Source organism: Hoplias malabaricus, chromosome 15 (genome assembly GCF_029633855.1).
Source record: "Hoplias malabaricus isolate fHopMal1 chromosome 15, fHopMal1.hap1, whole genome shotgun sequence".
NCBI classification, from domain to species: domain Eukaryota; kingdom Metazoa; phylum Chordata; class Actinopteri; order Characiformes; family Erythrinidae; genus Hoplias; species Hoplias malabaricus.
In genome coordinates this window covers 18,904,503-18,918,878 of record NC_089814.1, presented here as the reverse complement: position 1 = coordinate 18,918,878, position 14,376 = coordinate 18,904,503, and the positions used below count along the sequence as shown (strand labels likewise).

Below are 14,376 nucleotides of genomic sequence, written 5' to 3'. Positions count from 1 at the left end.
ATACTGATGTTTTAAGCGGTTGTTGATTTATTGATGTTTTAATTCAATTATGGTATGTTTTACTGCTTACCTTATGTGATGTAAGATGCTGTTAGGTGTCAAGAAAAGTGCCAATAAATATTATCATTATTTATTATTATTATTATTATTATTATTATTAGTAGTAGTAGTAGTAGTAGTAGTAGTAGTAGTAATTAGTTACAGGTTTAAAACAGCTTCATTGACCTGTAATAGGGAGAATAGGTGAAAGGCAGGAAATGTAGCTGTGAAGAAGCAGAGAAAAGGATATTGACCAAAATAATAGTAGTAGTTAATAAAGTAAAAAAAAAAGAAAACTGTTGGTGTTTTCAAAGCTATGAAGAGGTCACTCCATACTCCAAGCCTTAATGAATATGTTTTGGATTCACTGGAATGTGAGAAAGTGCAATCAACTTTGTAAGACTTAACTTTGGAGGTGCAGCTTTTCTCAGAAAAAGTAAGGAACAAATGGGATATTTAATATGTAACAAATACAAAAGATAAACCCAGTATAGTTTGTTTTGTTGTTGAGGCATCTGCACTTTCCTGCTATGCCTAAATATATGTTACATGACCCTAAACAATAAAAAATCTAATAGCCATTTTGATTAGAAATCACGAAAATAAAACGACGGTCTCTGTTTTTTTCACCGTGCAGCAAAAAACCGAGTTGGTGGAATATTATAACTCATGACCCACATACTTTGAATGTGCTGTAGGGCCAGAGACTGTCTTATTATAGACTAGGTAGCTGTGAAAGCTAATAAATAGGCCTGGTGAAATATAATGTGGTGGCGGGATTTGCTGAGAATGGCTTTAATGGGATGTATTCACATGGTTTCGGATATCTGTGTCTCCATGCTTTTCTTAAGAATTGGGGGATTTGGGTCCTCGACGCTATTCCTAGCTCCACCCCCACCACTTTCACTCACACACACACACACACCTGCCATGTTTCTGAAGAAGGGAAAACACCCCGGACCCGATTCGACTGCAGCAGTTGAGCTGTGAAATCGTTGCTGGGCCCAAAAACCTTTCACAGAGCGGGAGAAAAGGGAATGTGGGAATGGGGAAAGATTTCCCGCCTTCGGGCGTGAGAAGAGCGGCTCCCTCCGCGTGTGTGAGCGTCGCCTCAGCGAAAAAGAAGAAGATGCGTCAACAGTTTGAAAGGTTGCTGTGAATTGGGCTCGGCTTCCGTGGTGCAAAGTGTGGTGGGCGCAGAGTGTGTGAGATTAGGGGGCTTTCTGAAGCCAACAATTCCTACTCAGAACTTCACAATATGGAGCCATGGACTGATGGAGGAGCCTCCAATGTGAGTGAACTCTGTGCTGCAGTGGCTGTGGAGACTTCACACGCCCGGGGGACTACAAACAGCACTCCGATGTTTCTCTTGCATCCTCAGTAGTGAGATATACAGTGGACCGCCACTACACATGAGAAAACGAAGAGAGATTTATACGTAGAATCTCCGGCAAACCCTGGAGACCCCTCCGCGGACAGAGACATAACCTTCAAAGAGGTAGGAGATACTTCACTCGGTCGTTACTGAAGACACCTTGCGGTTTAAAAACTGTCTGTGTGTGTGTTGGGGGCTGGGGGGTGGTTCGGCACCTGTTGTCTTCCTCGGGCAGTTGAACTGTAGTCTGTGGTGAAGGTGGAAATGGGAAGTGGGGCGGGGGCGGTGCGCCAACTGTCCCAAATATAGCTCAGGTGGTCTTCCGCTGACTGACTGAGACATGCTCCACGGTCAGTGCTTCATGCGCAAGTGCATTGACATTGATTTAACGCGAGAATTCAAAATTCAAGCCAGACACAGTTTAGCGCAGTTGTGTCGCCTAGTGCTCGGTTATTTTGCATTGTGTGAATTCAAATAAAGAAAAAAAAAAAAACACTGAACATTAACTATGTGTTATATTCGCGCTCGTGCATTAGCGCATGTCCACGCCTGGAAAATATGTCCCGGTTTACGGGACTAAAATCAGCGAAAAAATATAAATCTTGTTTTCAGGACATAGCAATGATGTTTTTATAATCCAATTTATACGTCAGCTGTTATTCTGTCAAAATATTCGTGCTTAAAATAGCTGTAAATTAATATACAGATTTGTAAATAATAATAATAATAATCATTAATTCATATACGTTAAACAAGAAATATAATAAACTACCAATCCATTCATTCTGACATATCACCTTGTAGGTCATGAATCCCATTTTTGTTCTGTGGGACCCTGGTGTGATGTGTGATTGGTCAGTGTGTTTCTGAATGTCAATCCTGTGGAGATCTCTTAGAGTACACTGCTCTTTCTTACTGTTACTGTTCTCTGAGAATCTCCATTGAGCTGTGGCCTTTGCCTTAGCCATTTGGAGGATGGTGGCAGACAGGTCAGACTCAGAGTTGCTGTTGTGTGCTCTGTCCACCTCACAGTCCAGTCAGATATCAGGACATGTACTCTGGACACTCCAGAGACTCAAGTGGGTCTCTGTGGGAATTAGTCACCAGAGGGACATTTCAGGGGTAAGCAAAGCATCCAAGCATCTTACCCTCCCTAGAGACTGACCTCCTCTTACTGGAGCTCTGACCACAGTCCAGCAACACAGATTTCTCTCTCCATTTAAAAACATGCTGTGCCTTTTAATTAGCTGCAAATAATTCATTTAAGCCTCGTTATCTGTGGTTTAATTTCCTTTTCCTGCACTGAGTGACCTCCGGACAGTGTGAAATGTGGATTCCCTCATGGGAAGGCTATGCTGGAATCTCATGTTCATAGTTTATACATGTGTAATTATTATTTCTACCCATTTTTTTATTTATTTGATGTATTTAATTATGTTTAGCCTATTTGTCCTTTTAACAAAAATGATTTAGTGTTGTTTTAATCAAATTAATAGTATTTTATCAGGGATATTTATTGTAATTTGTTATGTGCTCTCCTATTCTGCCTAAACATTGAGCATCTGCATGTCTCTCAGAACAATGTCAAGGTGAATGTGTGCCTGATTTATGGTCATGAATGGAAGGGAAGGATTAGGTATTTTACACTGATGAGCAGAATTTGCTTGTTTGTGTTGCACTGCAGGTGCATTGCTTCAGAGCTCAGCCTCACAGTCCAAATGGTACACTCACTGTCCAGTGTCAAGTGAATTTGGAGAAAACATTACAACTTGGGCAATAACGCCTAGCCAGACATATTGTCCAGAGAGCTTCGTGCAGGAGCAAATGTGTGCATATTTCAGTTGTTGTGATGTAAACAAGGCCATTCAGAAGGCGTTCATTTTACAGGAACCTACTGACTCAGATGTTGATATAGAATGGAGGTGATAAGAGCATCAGATCACAACTTAAATGCAGGTATTTCACTATCCAACATGACCAGTGTATCTATGTATATTTTCTGAATCAGTATTTGTATGGTGCTAATGGTACAAAATATGTTTTCTTTACAAAACCTACACGTTACTCTTTTTATGAAACTGTATTTATAAACAAAAACAAAAGGCACACATTTACACCCTTTGACATAATAAGCTGACTCACGGTGTTTCTCTAAAATGTCACATTTCACATTTCAGATCTCAGAATTCCAAATCAGTTAATTCCCCATTAAGCAGGACTTACAAAGTTATAAAAACCCCAAAAGAGACATATAAAATGCAGGGCGCCCATTATATTGATCTGTTTCTGTGCTGTGTTATAGCTTCATGGTTATAGATTTCTAAAAGGCCAGGGATGAAACATCCAGTAGTTTTAGAGTTAAGGCACATGAAACTGTATTTACTGTTCACCTAATATTAGACTCTGTCTAATTTCCATTCGACATTGCTGTCAGGGGTCATTATCATGAGCTCACCCAGGTGGGACTCAAACAACATGCTGCCTGATCTGAAAAACAGAAAACTCTGGGGGATGTGAATGGAATAAGGAGAATGCCAGTCATTGTGTGTTTTAATGCACTTTCTTTTCAAGGTCTATTGATCCCAAGCCTAGTCATTTCCCTGATCAGACTCACCCCAGCATTTAGTTATCTGACTGTTTATAATTTTAGAATTAGATCTGGTAGAGCAGAGGGAACATTTATACTGAGAGGTGCTGTTCTGCAGGATAATCTTTGCAAGGAATACTAGACTGGCATAATAACAAATCCTTCAATTCACATGATATATCCAAACTGCTTATTTTCTCACTAAAGGAATGTGTGCAGGTAATAAGCTATTTTAAAAATCTACTGTATTCACAAGATTTGCTGATCTATAATTTCATTCATTCATTCATTATCTGTAACCGCTTATCCAGTTCAGGGTCGCAGTGGGTCCAGAGCCTACCAGGAATCATTGGGCGCAAGGCAGGAATACACCCTGGAGGGGGCGCCAGTCCTTCACAGGGCAACAAAGACACATAGATACACATTCACTCACACCTACGGACACTTTTGAGTCACCAATCCACCTACCAATGTGTGTTTTGGACTGTGGGAGGAAACTGGAGCACCCAGAGGAAACCCACGCGGACACGAGGAGAACACACCAACTCCTCACAGACAGTCACCCGGAGCGGAAATCGAACCCACAACCTCCAGGTCCCTGGAGCTGTGTGACAGCGACACTACCTGCTGCGCCACCGTGCCGCCCTGATCTATAATTTAAAGAAATAAAATTTATTTGTGGGAATGCTTAAATTCAGAATTTTACTAGATTTGGAATGCCAAGTTGAGTGAATTTATTGTTAATTATCGTCTTAATTTTAAGACCATGTACATTGTGAGAAAACACTGGACATAACATTTATAAGTAAGTTTAATGTCTCTTTTTTCCTGAGAGAATCTGCAGATAATGCCTTTTATAAGCTTTTATAACTTGACCCATAAGCTTTTAATAGATACAGAAACAATACAGTTTGTGAAGATTCTTCAGCCATTTAAAGGACTCCATACAAGCATCTCAGTTACATCATTAACATTTGGTTATTTGTTTACATAAATATATTTATATTTATTTTGGTTCCCAGAACAGTTTTCAGGCTCCCAGATTCCAACACCTGATCTGTCCCGTTAAGAATACTGTTACAGTTGTGATCTGTTGGAGCAATATTAAAGACTGCCTTGGGGTCCTGAGGACTTATAAGAACCAGTGCTGTAAACGGCTAAGAGGATTTCTTGTCACTTTAAACAGTCATTATGGGTGCCTTAAATTTTTATACAAAGTGCTTCAAGGCTTGTTACTCACTCATTCATATGTAACAGGTTGATGATTCTCCACAATGAAGGGCATTAGTGCTATAATGGCTTTTGGTTTTTCACATCAAAGACACTGTGGCATGGTTAAGCATGTAGATATACTATGGCCAGTAGTCAGGACACCCCTAATATCACAAAGCTGCTGCTTGTTTCAGACTATAAACCATTTTGTTTAGACAGACAGTCCTCAGGTGAACACAGGTGTACATACATATTGCTCTACATTTATGACAGAGACGCTCAACTCTGATTCTTCTGAGGTTGGAGCAGTTATAGAGGCACATATAAGGTGAGGTGCTAAGTGCTTCATGGTGTGAGAAGGTTCATGAGTCCCAAGAGCTCTACTGACATTTCTGACACAGCTACAGCTTCATCCATCATAAAGTGTGACAAACTGAGAGAGTTTGTTTCTTTCTCCCTCTCTCTCTCTCTCTCTCTCTCTCTCTCTCTCTCTCTCTCTCTCTCTCTCTCTCTCTCTCTCACACACACACACACACACATTCCTCTTGCTCTCTTCTCACTTTGTATGCTTCCCATCACTCCATCTGCCTGCCTCTCTCTCTTTCTCTCTCTCCCTCACACTCCATATCACCCTTTCTCCCTCTCTATCTCTCTCTTTCTCATTCTCTTTCAATCTCTTCCTCACACTCCATATCGCCTCTTCTCCCTTTCTCTCTAGATTTTTTTCTCTCCCTCTTACTCCCTCACATTAGTTACATTCTGTCTCTCATTTGCTCCCTCCTCCTAACTTTGTTTCTCTTTTCTGTTTCTCTCTACCTCTTCTCTTACTTTTGATCATATATCATCCATATCTCTCTTGACTGATTGATCCCTCTCTCCCTCCCTCTCTCTCTCACTCCATCTTGCTCTTTCTCCCTCCCTCTTTCACCTTGACAGTCTCTCTCACTATTTGTTTATTCTGCCTTTTGCTTCATCTATTTCTAATCTGTTTTTCTCTCTCAAATCCATCTGTTGCTGTCTATATCACTCTCTCTCTCTCTCTCTCTCTCTCTCTCTCTCTCTCTCATGCTTGCTCTCTCTCTCTTTCTCTCACTCTCTAGTTCAGGCTCCTTTTATGCTAGTCATAAACTTTTCATTACTTTTTGTTATTAGTGTAATTTCGCTTTAGCATGTTTGGTAAATGCAGTGTGAGTACACCCTCTTCCCTCAGGGCTCTTTCATATTAAAACTTAATTTCAAATTCTTTTTATAACAGCAGTGTTTAGTGTCATTCTTTGACCCGAGTCTCTTTGAGTGCCATTTATTTGTTGGGATGTGCACTGCAATTAACCTTGTGCAGGCCCTGCCTTGTTGTTGGAGGTCATTATCATGACATGCTCATGTGTGCCTTTTTTGGGAACTGCCTTAATGAGCTTCCCAGCAGCTGTGGCAGATAGGTGCAGTACCTGTGACCCAAATGCCACCCATATCTCCACTACTGATCCTGGAGCAGAGCCAAGAGCAGATGTGCTGGACCAAGCAATATTGTTGGGTCTGCACCTCACAAACACTCAAGCTGCATCTCTGCATCAGTTTGTAGATTTATAAGGCCCATTCTTATGAAAAATATAATCAATGCACTAAAAATGTTTACAAATAACAATGTACTCTGTAAGCATTTTCTGATTGGTAAAATGCTGCCCTTTTTCTGTGTGGCATGTATCAATTTAATCAATAAAAATTTTACATTTTACTGTATGTGAGAGTCTGACTGCAGAAGATTGGATGTTAGTAAATGTAAACTTGTATTAAAATGTTATTATATTATGTGTAGTACATGTGGCAGTGAGCATATACACACACTCACAGTGGCAGCCATCCCAGAGCCTGGGGGGCATTTGGGTTTAAGGTTCCTTGCTAAAAGCCACTTCAGCCATTTTTTTTTTTTTTGATATAGGAGACTATTTCTTTACTTTCCCACAATTTTCCAGTGACCTTCCTGTCCCAAGTCTGCTTCCCTAACTTTTAGGCCCCAGTGGCCCCTGTTTTTAGACTGTAAGTATACAGTATCACTCTTCATTCACACTGTTGGTTTACACATCTGTTCTCTCTGTGAAATGTCTGAATGATTGAGATCATAGTTGGTCTCCCAAAATACATCTGCACACTTTGACTACCCTCAGGCATGGTCAGGACATGAATGACAATATGGTTTACAATGATGTCCTTTATTTCACCGGGAACATGCTAATGTTCTTGGCAATTGTTGCCTCTTCCTCTGTACTTTTGCTTTGCTATGTCTTACTGCTTTATTCCACATTCTTCTTCTTTCTGGCTGTTGACTTTCCATGTTGTTCTTCCATAGTAGAAATTATAACACTCTGCTATGACCTTTCTATTTGCTTCCCAATTGGAGGTTCATGAGATGCATGTCTGAGCTGTTTTATTGGTTTGACCATTGGTTGGTCTAACATTTCATAGATTCTCCTTCATAAGTGAAATTCATCTGAGAGGAATTCATCAGTTCAGGAGGCATTCCGCAAAAACACTTTTGAATATTCAACAGAGAGAAATTCTTTTTTGTAAGAAATTCATTTCCTACAACATCCATCCATCCATCCATTATCTGTAACCGCTTATCCAATTTGGGGTCGCGGGGGGTCCAGAGCCCACCTGGAATCATTGGGCGCAAGGCGGGAATACACCCTGGAGGGGACGCCAGTCCTTCACAGGGCAACACAGACACACACACATTCACACACACACTCACACCTACGGACACTTTCGAGTCGCCAATCCACCTGCAACGTGTGTTTTTGGACTGTGGGAGGAAACCGGAGCACCCGGAGGAAACCCACGCAGGCAACAGGGGGGGAACACACCAACTCCTTTTCCTACAATATGTATTAAGCAATTCTTTCATTATCTGTAATCGCTTATCCAGTTCAGGGTCATAGTGGGTTCTGAGCCTACCTGGAATCATTGGGCGCAAGGCGGGAATACACCCTGGAGGGGGCGCCACTCCTTCACAGGGCAACACGCACACACACACACACACTTTTGAGTCGCCAATCCACCTACCAACGTGTATTTTTGGGCTGTGGGAGGAAGCCGGAGCACCCGGAGGAACCCACGTAGACACAGGGAGAACACACCAACTCCTCACAGACAGTCACCTGGAGCAGGAATCGAGCCCACAACCTCCAGGTCCCTGGAGCTGTGTGACTGCAAAACTACCTGTATTAAGCAATTGATGATCTAAATAAAAACAAACAAAGGCATAAGCTAAAGCATTTTTGAGGCATAAGCTAAAGCATTTCCTATTTGTTCAGAAGAATGAGAAATGCAATATAATGCTGTAAAACTATATCTATCAAATATCAATACAGGTACATGTGTACAAAAAAAATAGCTTTCCAATACAAAGTACCAGGCAAAAAAACCAAACAAACAACCAAAAACAGCACTATACTGAGCTGTTACAGAGAAAAATGTTTTGTTATGGTTAACAGGGCAGTTGTAATTCCTTTTCCACTGAGAGTCACTTCACTCAGAAGAAATGTGTTAATCCATCAGTGTATGAGGCTTTGTAGAAGGATATGTAAATTAAATGTCAGTGGAGATCAGTGCAAATATGGCACTGGAGCCCAATAAGCTAATCCTTCCTGTATGATGGATCTGAAATAAGGTGTCTCTATTCCCTCTCTTGAATGTGTGGTTTGAAACCTGGCACTGAGAGGTCAGACACAGACTTGATTAATGGATGGACTGTAGACCACGAAAAAGAAAAGTGTGTGACATCCCACATGCAGGACTCTGGGCTGGTTATGGTTTTTAAGCATGAAAATAATCATGAGTTCAGGCTGCACACTCCGCAGAGCCAGCTGGCTCGCTCACTTTAGAGAGTGAGGGCCAGATAAGTGGAAAGAAGGGCTCTGGAATAGTGCAGTTGCTTTCAGTAAGTAGCAATAACTTACAGATTTCTAAGGATATAGTTTGCCAACATGAATGAACTTTATGAGACCACATAAGTGTTGTAATTATTGTGATATTAATATTCTCATTTATATGCAAGCAAAAAAGTGCATCTGTTTGTAAATGGTGGTAAAAATCATGGATTTGAAACGGTATAATCAACTGATTTGAATGGTGTACAGTTAGGTATTTTACTGTTTGTGTTTACACTCAGTAGGGGCAGTAATCAACCTCCTCTGCACCTTGGGAGCAGTTTAGTTAATTAGGTGTCTTTCTCAATGGCACTTCAGCTGTGGATGAATAAGGGCTTTTGGTATTGGTTAAAGGGTATTGGGTGGTACAGGTATCGTTGGTCTCCTAGCTAGTTGAGGATATAGCATACTTTTTCTGGTAATCCATCTACGGACACTTTTGAGTCACAAATCCACCTACCAATGTATGTTTTTGGACCGTGGGAGGAAATCTGAGCACCCGAAGGAAACCCATGTGGACATGGGGAGAACAAACCAAATTCCTCAGATAGTCACCCGGAGCAGGACACTGCGCCACCGTGCTGCCCTTTTTAAGAATTTGTTTATTAAATTTTCAAAATGCATGATGTTTACAGCACAATTGCACTTATAATTTGCATAGACAACATATAATCCACCCATGAAAGAAAAAAAAGAAAAAACATAAAATAAATTTATATTATATTACATTATCAATGGTCAACTAAATCAGGTACAGAAGTCCTGCTTAACATTCTATGTACCTTTTGTTCACTCACCATATACCATATACCACTTCTCCAGCCCAGCCCTCCACATCACAAACAGTTCTTAGATTACATGCAAGACATAAAATTTAACTCAGACCCAAAGGATTTCATACTCATACTGGGATTTCAGGGAAGTTAAAATGTTTTGTATATAAAAACAAGGGGTTCCACATTACCTTAAATGTTTTGAGTCCCTTTAAGTGTGTGATTGATTTTTATCTACAAAATTTACGGTAAAATACTGGCAGCTGTGGTTGCCAGAATTTCACCATAAAATATACGGTCACGTTTTTGGCAATCATAAATTTTACATTTAAGGACTGTTTTGTTTACTGTACATTTCTGTTAAAAATAGGATATACACTGTAAAAAACATGGTATTTACATAAAAATGACAAAGAAACATTGTTTTGCTATAAAATTAACATGTGAATTGTGTGACAAATTAGAGAAAGGAGACAGAGATATAGCCATATTTAGATATAGCCAGACTGCATTCTGTATTCAGCCCTTAAAAGGAGATATTGCTGAAAGGACTAAAGAAATGTTCGGTATCTGGGTGCCACACGCGGAACACAGGCTGATGGTGAACTTTCCTGACCAACACACGTCTCGACATAATATGCACAGAAACACAAACACACACAGTGATCACCTCAATGCAACCCAAAATCAGTAAGTCTCAAAGTCAGAAAAAAAAAAGAGAGACTCTGAAAATCACAGAAAATATGGAGAAGCAAAGCATGCTGGGAGCTCCCTAATGAGTCTCAGCTCCTCCCAGTCCTTGGACACTTGTACCATCCCTAATGGTTTGTGTGTTTAACAGGGAAATAATGTATATTTTACAGTAAAGAGATGTATAAAATTGTATTTTGGCTGATAAAAGTATTTACTGTATTTCAATGTTACAGAAACTGTTTTCAACCTTTTTAGAGTTTGAAGTCATTTACTGTCATGGTTTTACACTTTTCCACCGTAAAATTCACAGACATTTTTTTACAGTAAGCATTTTAAGATAAATTCGATCCAGACAGAATGAGAGGGAGGTGTAGGGAATTTCCATTTGAGCAAAATTAGTCTCTCACCAACAAGGTGATAAAAGCAACTACATCATTGTCCATTTTGATCAGTTGTGAGGTAGATGAAGAAACCTCAAATATAACTAACCATTTATATGTCATCTTTTATCTTGGACTGCATTTTGAAGTAAACACACTGCAGTGATATCAGAAAGAGTTTACATTCATCATTTACAATGGCACAGGGTCCGCCTGTTGTATTCTAAGGGGTTAAATTGGCCTTGAAAAAGGATTTTTTTACTATCTCTGTTACATAGAGCTACATAAACTTTTAAGTGGCCATCAGGGTAAAAAATAAAAGCACAGGATAAGAAGTAGGATATGTGCTGTCTAATTGCTGATTCACAAGTGGGCAGAACTGAGCTCTGGATCAATCAAATGTTAAACTAACATTATGTGCCTGCAGGGCTGTTGATGTCTATGGTAATTACATTTGCACAGTGTGTCCTTGGTGAGCATCATCAGAAATTAGTTGCTCTACTCTGTCAGCATCTCCTAATAGCATTATGGTACTTTGATGTATACAGAAGCTCAGCAGAGAACACCGTATTTAAAGCACTTTGTTTTGTTATTGTTTTGTTTTCCAGTAATTCTCCATCACGTCCGAGTGTTGAAGTCAGTGTGAATTTGGGTTGCTCTGTGAATCTGCAGAAGCTCATTCGCATTCTTTCAGATGAGCAAAGACATTGCAGGAACTTATCTGGAACAGACAGCTCTCTGTAGCCTTGCATATATAGGGCTCATAGGACGTGAATGTGCTTTTAAGAATTCCCAAAAGAACTGACAAATCTCTACATTACACTAGATTACAAGGGTTCTATAGTGCAGGTAATAGTCTCCTATACTACTACATCTCACTTGAATACTAAAATGCCTAAGCATTGTCTGAAAGCATTAACATAAATGAGGAAAAGCTGTCTTTCTCAAGGAAGAATGCAAGTACAAAGAATTTGTACTGAGACACATTTATCTCTCTTTCTCAGCTAGAGAGCTCTTTTAAACCCTCTGTCTGGACTATCGACATTTGAGACAAGAGTTTAGAGCCACTCAATGAACCGTTCCGCCGTGGCCGAATAAATCAGAGTGACGAGGCTGTTGTTGTTTATTTATTTTTCTTTTTTTCTAGGCCGGTATTCCAACAACTGTGTGAAGACTGTCAGGAATATAGGTGTTTGTGTTTTTTTGTGCATGTGTGTATGCAGACACGCTCTTTTGTTGCACATGCTTTTATTGCTTGCTTGGCAGTCTCTTAATTGTCTGAGAGGCATCTTTGCAGAAGCTGGGCGGATGGCTTTGTTAAGCAGTGCTGTGAATTTATGCTGTGCTGTAAAGTGGGTAGGAGGGAAGACGCTTGACTGGAGTCTCTGGAGAGTTAGGCATGGATAAATTTTGGCTGAAATAGACACACACATACTCTGTACATAGACAAATGAGCAAACACATACACAAACACAAATATAAACATGTAAAACTAACAAATTAGAGGATAAAATATGTCACTTACAACTTAATATCTGTTTAATTAAATCAACTAAATTACAGCATGTACAGTACCTTACAAAAGTCACTTACCACATTGGGTGCCAAAATGTGTGATTCAAAGAAATCTGCTGGGATATTTTCTGCTGGAAAATTATAAGGATATAATTTCAGCCTTATTCAACAAACTAATTCAACAAAAATAAATATTTTGTGCTTAATGATCTTTTCCAAATGTATATAGGGCAGCACACACACACACACACACACACACACACACACATATATATATATATATATGGCTATTATTATAGCTCAAAGCTTATAGCTTTGTTTGGTTTATGTTTATTTTTTTATGTTTATATTGTCTTCTTCTGGAGGCAGCTATGAGCTCAGTGCTCAGTCAGTTTGGAAGCTTAAAATCATGCATCTCAAACCCAGAGTTGTTTGTGTGCCTTTGTACTTTGGCACAGTGTGTAGCAGCATGTCTGTGCAGAGTGTGCACAGGTGTTTGTAGTTCACTATTTGAAGTTTTGTTTGTTTGTTTTAGGGAGAAGATGCCTTTTCACCATGTGAGAGCAGGGTTGCTGTACACAGACAACTTCCTGACCCACTCTCTCTCTGAAATCAGTGAAGAGCAGCTTGCCAGCATCTCCACTGAAGAGCTTGGCGGTGAGTGATCATGTGTGTGTGTGTGTGTGTGTGTAAGTGTCCACAGTGAGGTAAAACATTCATATAGAAACCCAACTAATGTGTGAAACTTATGAAAAGTTAAGCTGTGATGAGTAAATTCCACTTCCTTGCTTTTCATGTCCTACCTTATTTAATTATCATGAGAGGGGTGAAGGCACCAATTCAGACAGTTTTCAAAGCAGATTTTTTGCCATTGCTCTTTTTTACTGTGTAAGCTCTGTAAGTGTCCTGTGCCTTGGTTGTTTTCTTGTACCCTGTGTTGTCATATTTTGCTTTTAGACATTTTTATACAGAGACTTCCTTATGTTTTAGAACGTGCTATAGGATTCTGAAACAATTAAGTTAATGACGTAAACCAAAAAGGCTGAAACTGACCACTAATGTAGGGCTAGAGCTCAAGAGTAAAACTGGGTTCCTTATAAACTTTATTAATGTGGCTGAATACTACACTCCACAGAGCTGTGGCCTGGAATGTGCCCAGTGTGAAACCCCTGGGCAAAAGGATGACTACAACAGAGTGTACATGGAAATAAATAAAATTTTAATTGTAAACTTATTGTAAACCATTGCATGTTTCTAATAAAGTGAAGAGTAAGTGTACACAGTATCAGAAAGCCAGAGCTGCACCTGATGAATTTGTATCAGTATGTTGGTACCACTGCTGTGTTGAAAATGATCTATCACCCAATTAATTCATGGTCAGTGGTGGTCCATTTGTAGTCTTACTACTGATGGATGGGATAGAGAGAGTGGCTAAATTGTGAATCAACAGATGGGTTAGAGTCAGTGAACCTATGTAATGGGCATATATTCTAGATATACCTGATTAAACAGCCAGGGAATATAGATAAATTACAAGTATACTTAATAAACGGTCAATTTAGTGTAAGTGTATATAAATCTGCCCTCCTCAGTTTTATATATATATTTATATATAAATATATATATATATATATATATATATATATATATATATATATATATATATATATATATATATATATATATATATATATATATATATATATATATATTCTTTGCACGGACACTGCTTTTCTCAAGTTCTGATACCATAAATCTCACTTTATCTGATGTGTATCCCTAGCCATTTAACACAGTGATACCTAAGGGCACAGAAAGAGAAGACAGATGTCCTAAATTAGCGAACTGGCACTGGTGGAAAGACCAAGCGATAAAG

The 14,376-nt window shown here is 39.4% G+C and overlaps 1 protein-coding gene across 1 annotated transcript in view; it reads left to right on the top strand.

Annotated features, from left to right (window-relative positions):
* The first annotated feature begins 991 nt into the window (after positions 1-991).
* caln2 (calneuron 2) overlaps positions 992-14,376 on the top strand; it is a 40,032-nt gene continuing 26,647 nt past the window's right edge. Inside the window, exons 1-2 of the mRNA XM_066646357.1 lie at positions 992-1,537; positions 13,036-13,157. Of these exons, the coding sequence (XP_066502454.1) occupies positions 13,043-13,157 (115 nt within the window). The 5' untranslated portion in view covers positions 992-1,537; positions 13,036-13,042. The remainder of the gene's footprint in view (positions 1,538-13,035; positions 13,158-14,376) is intronic.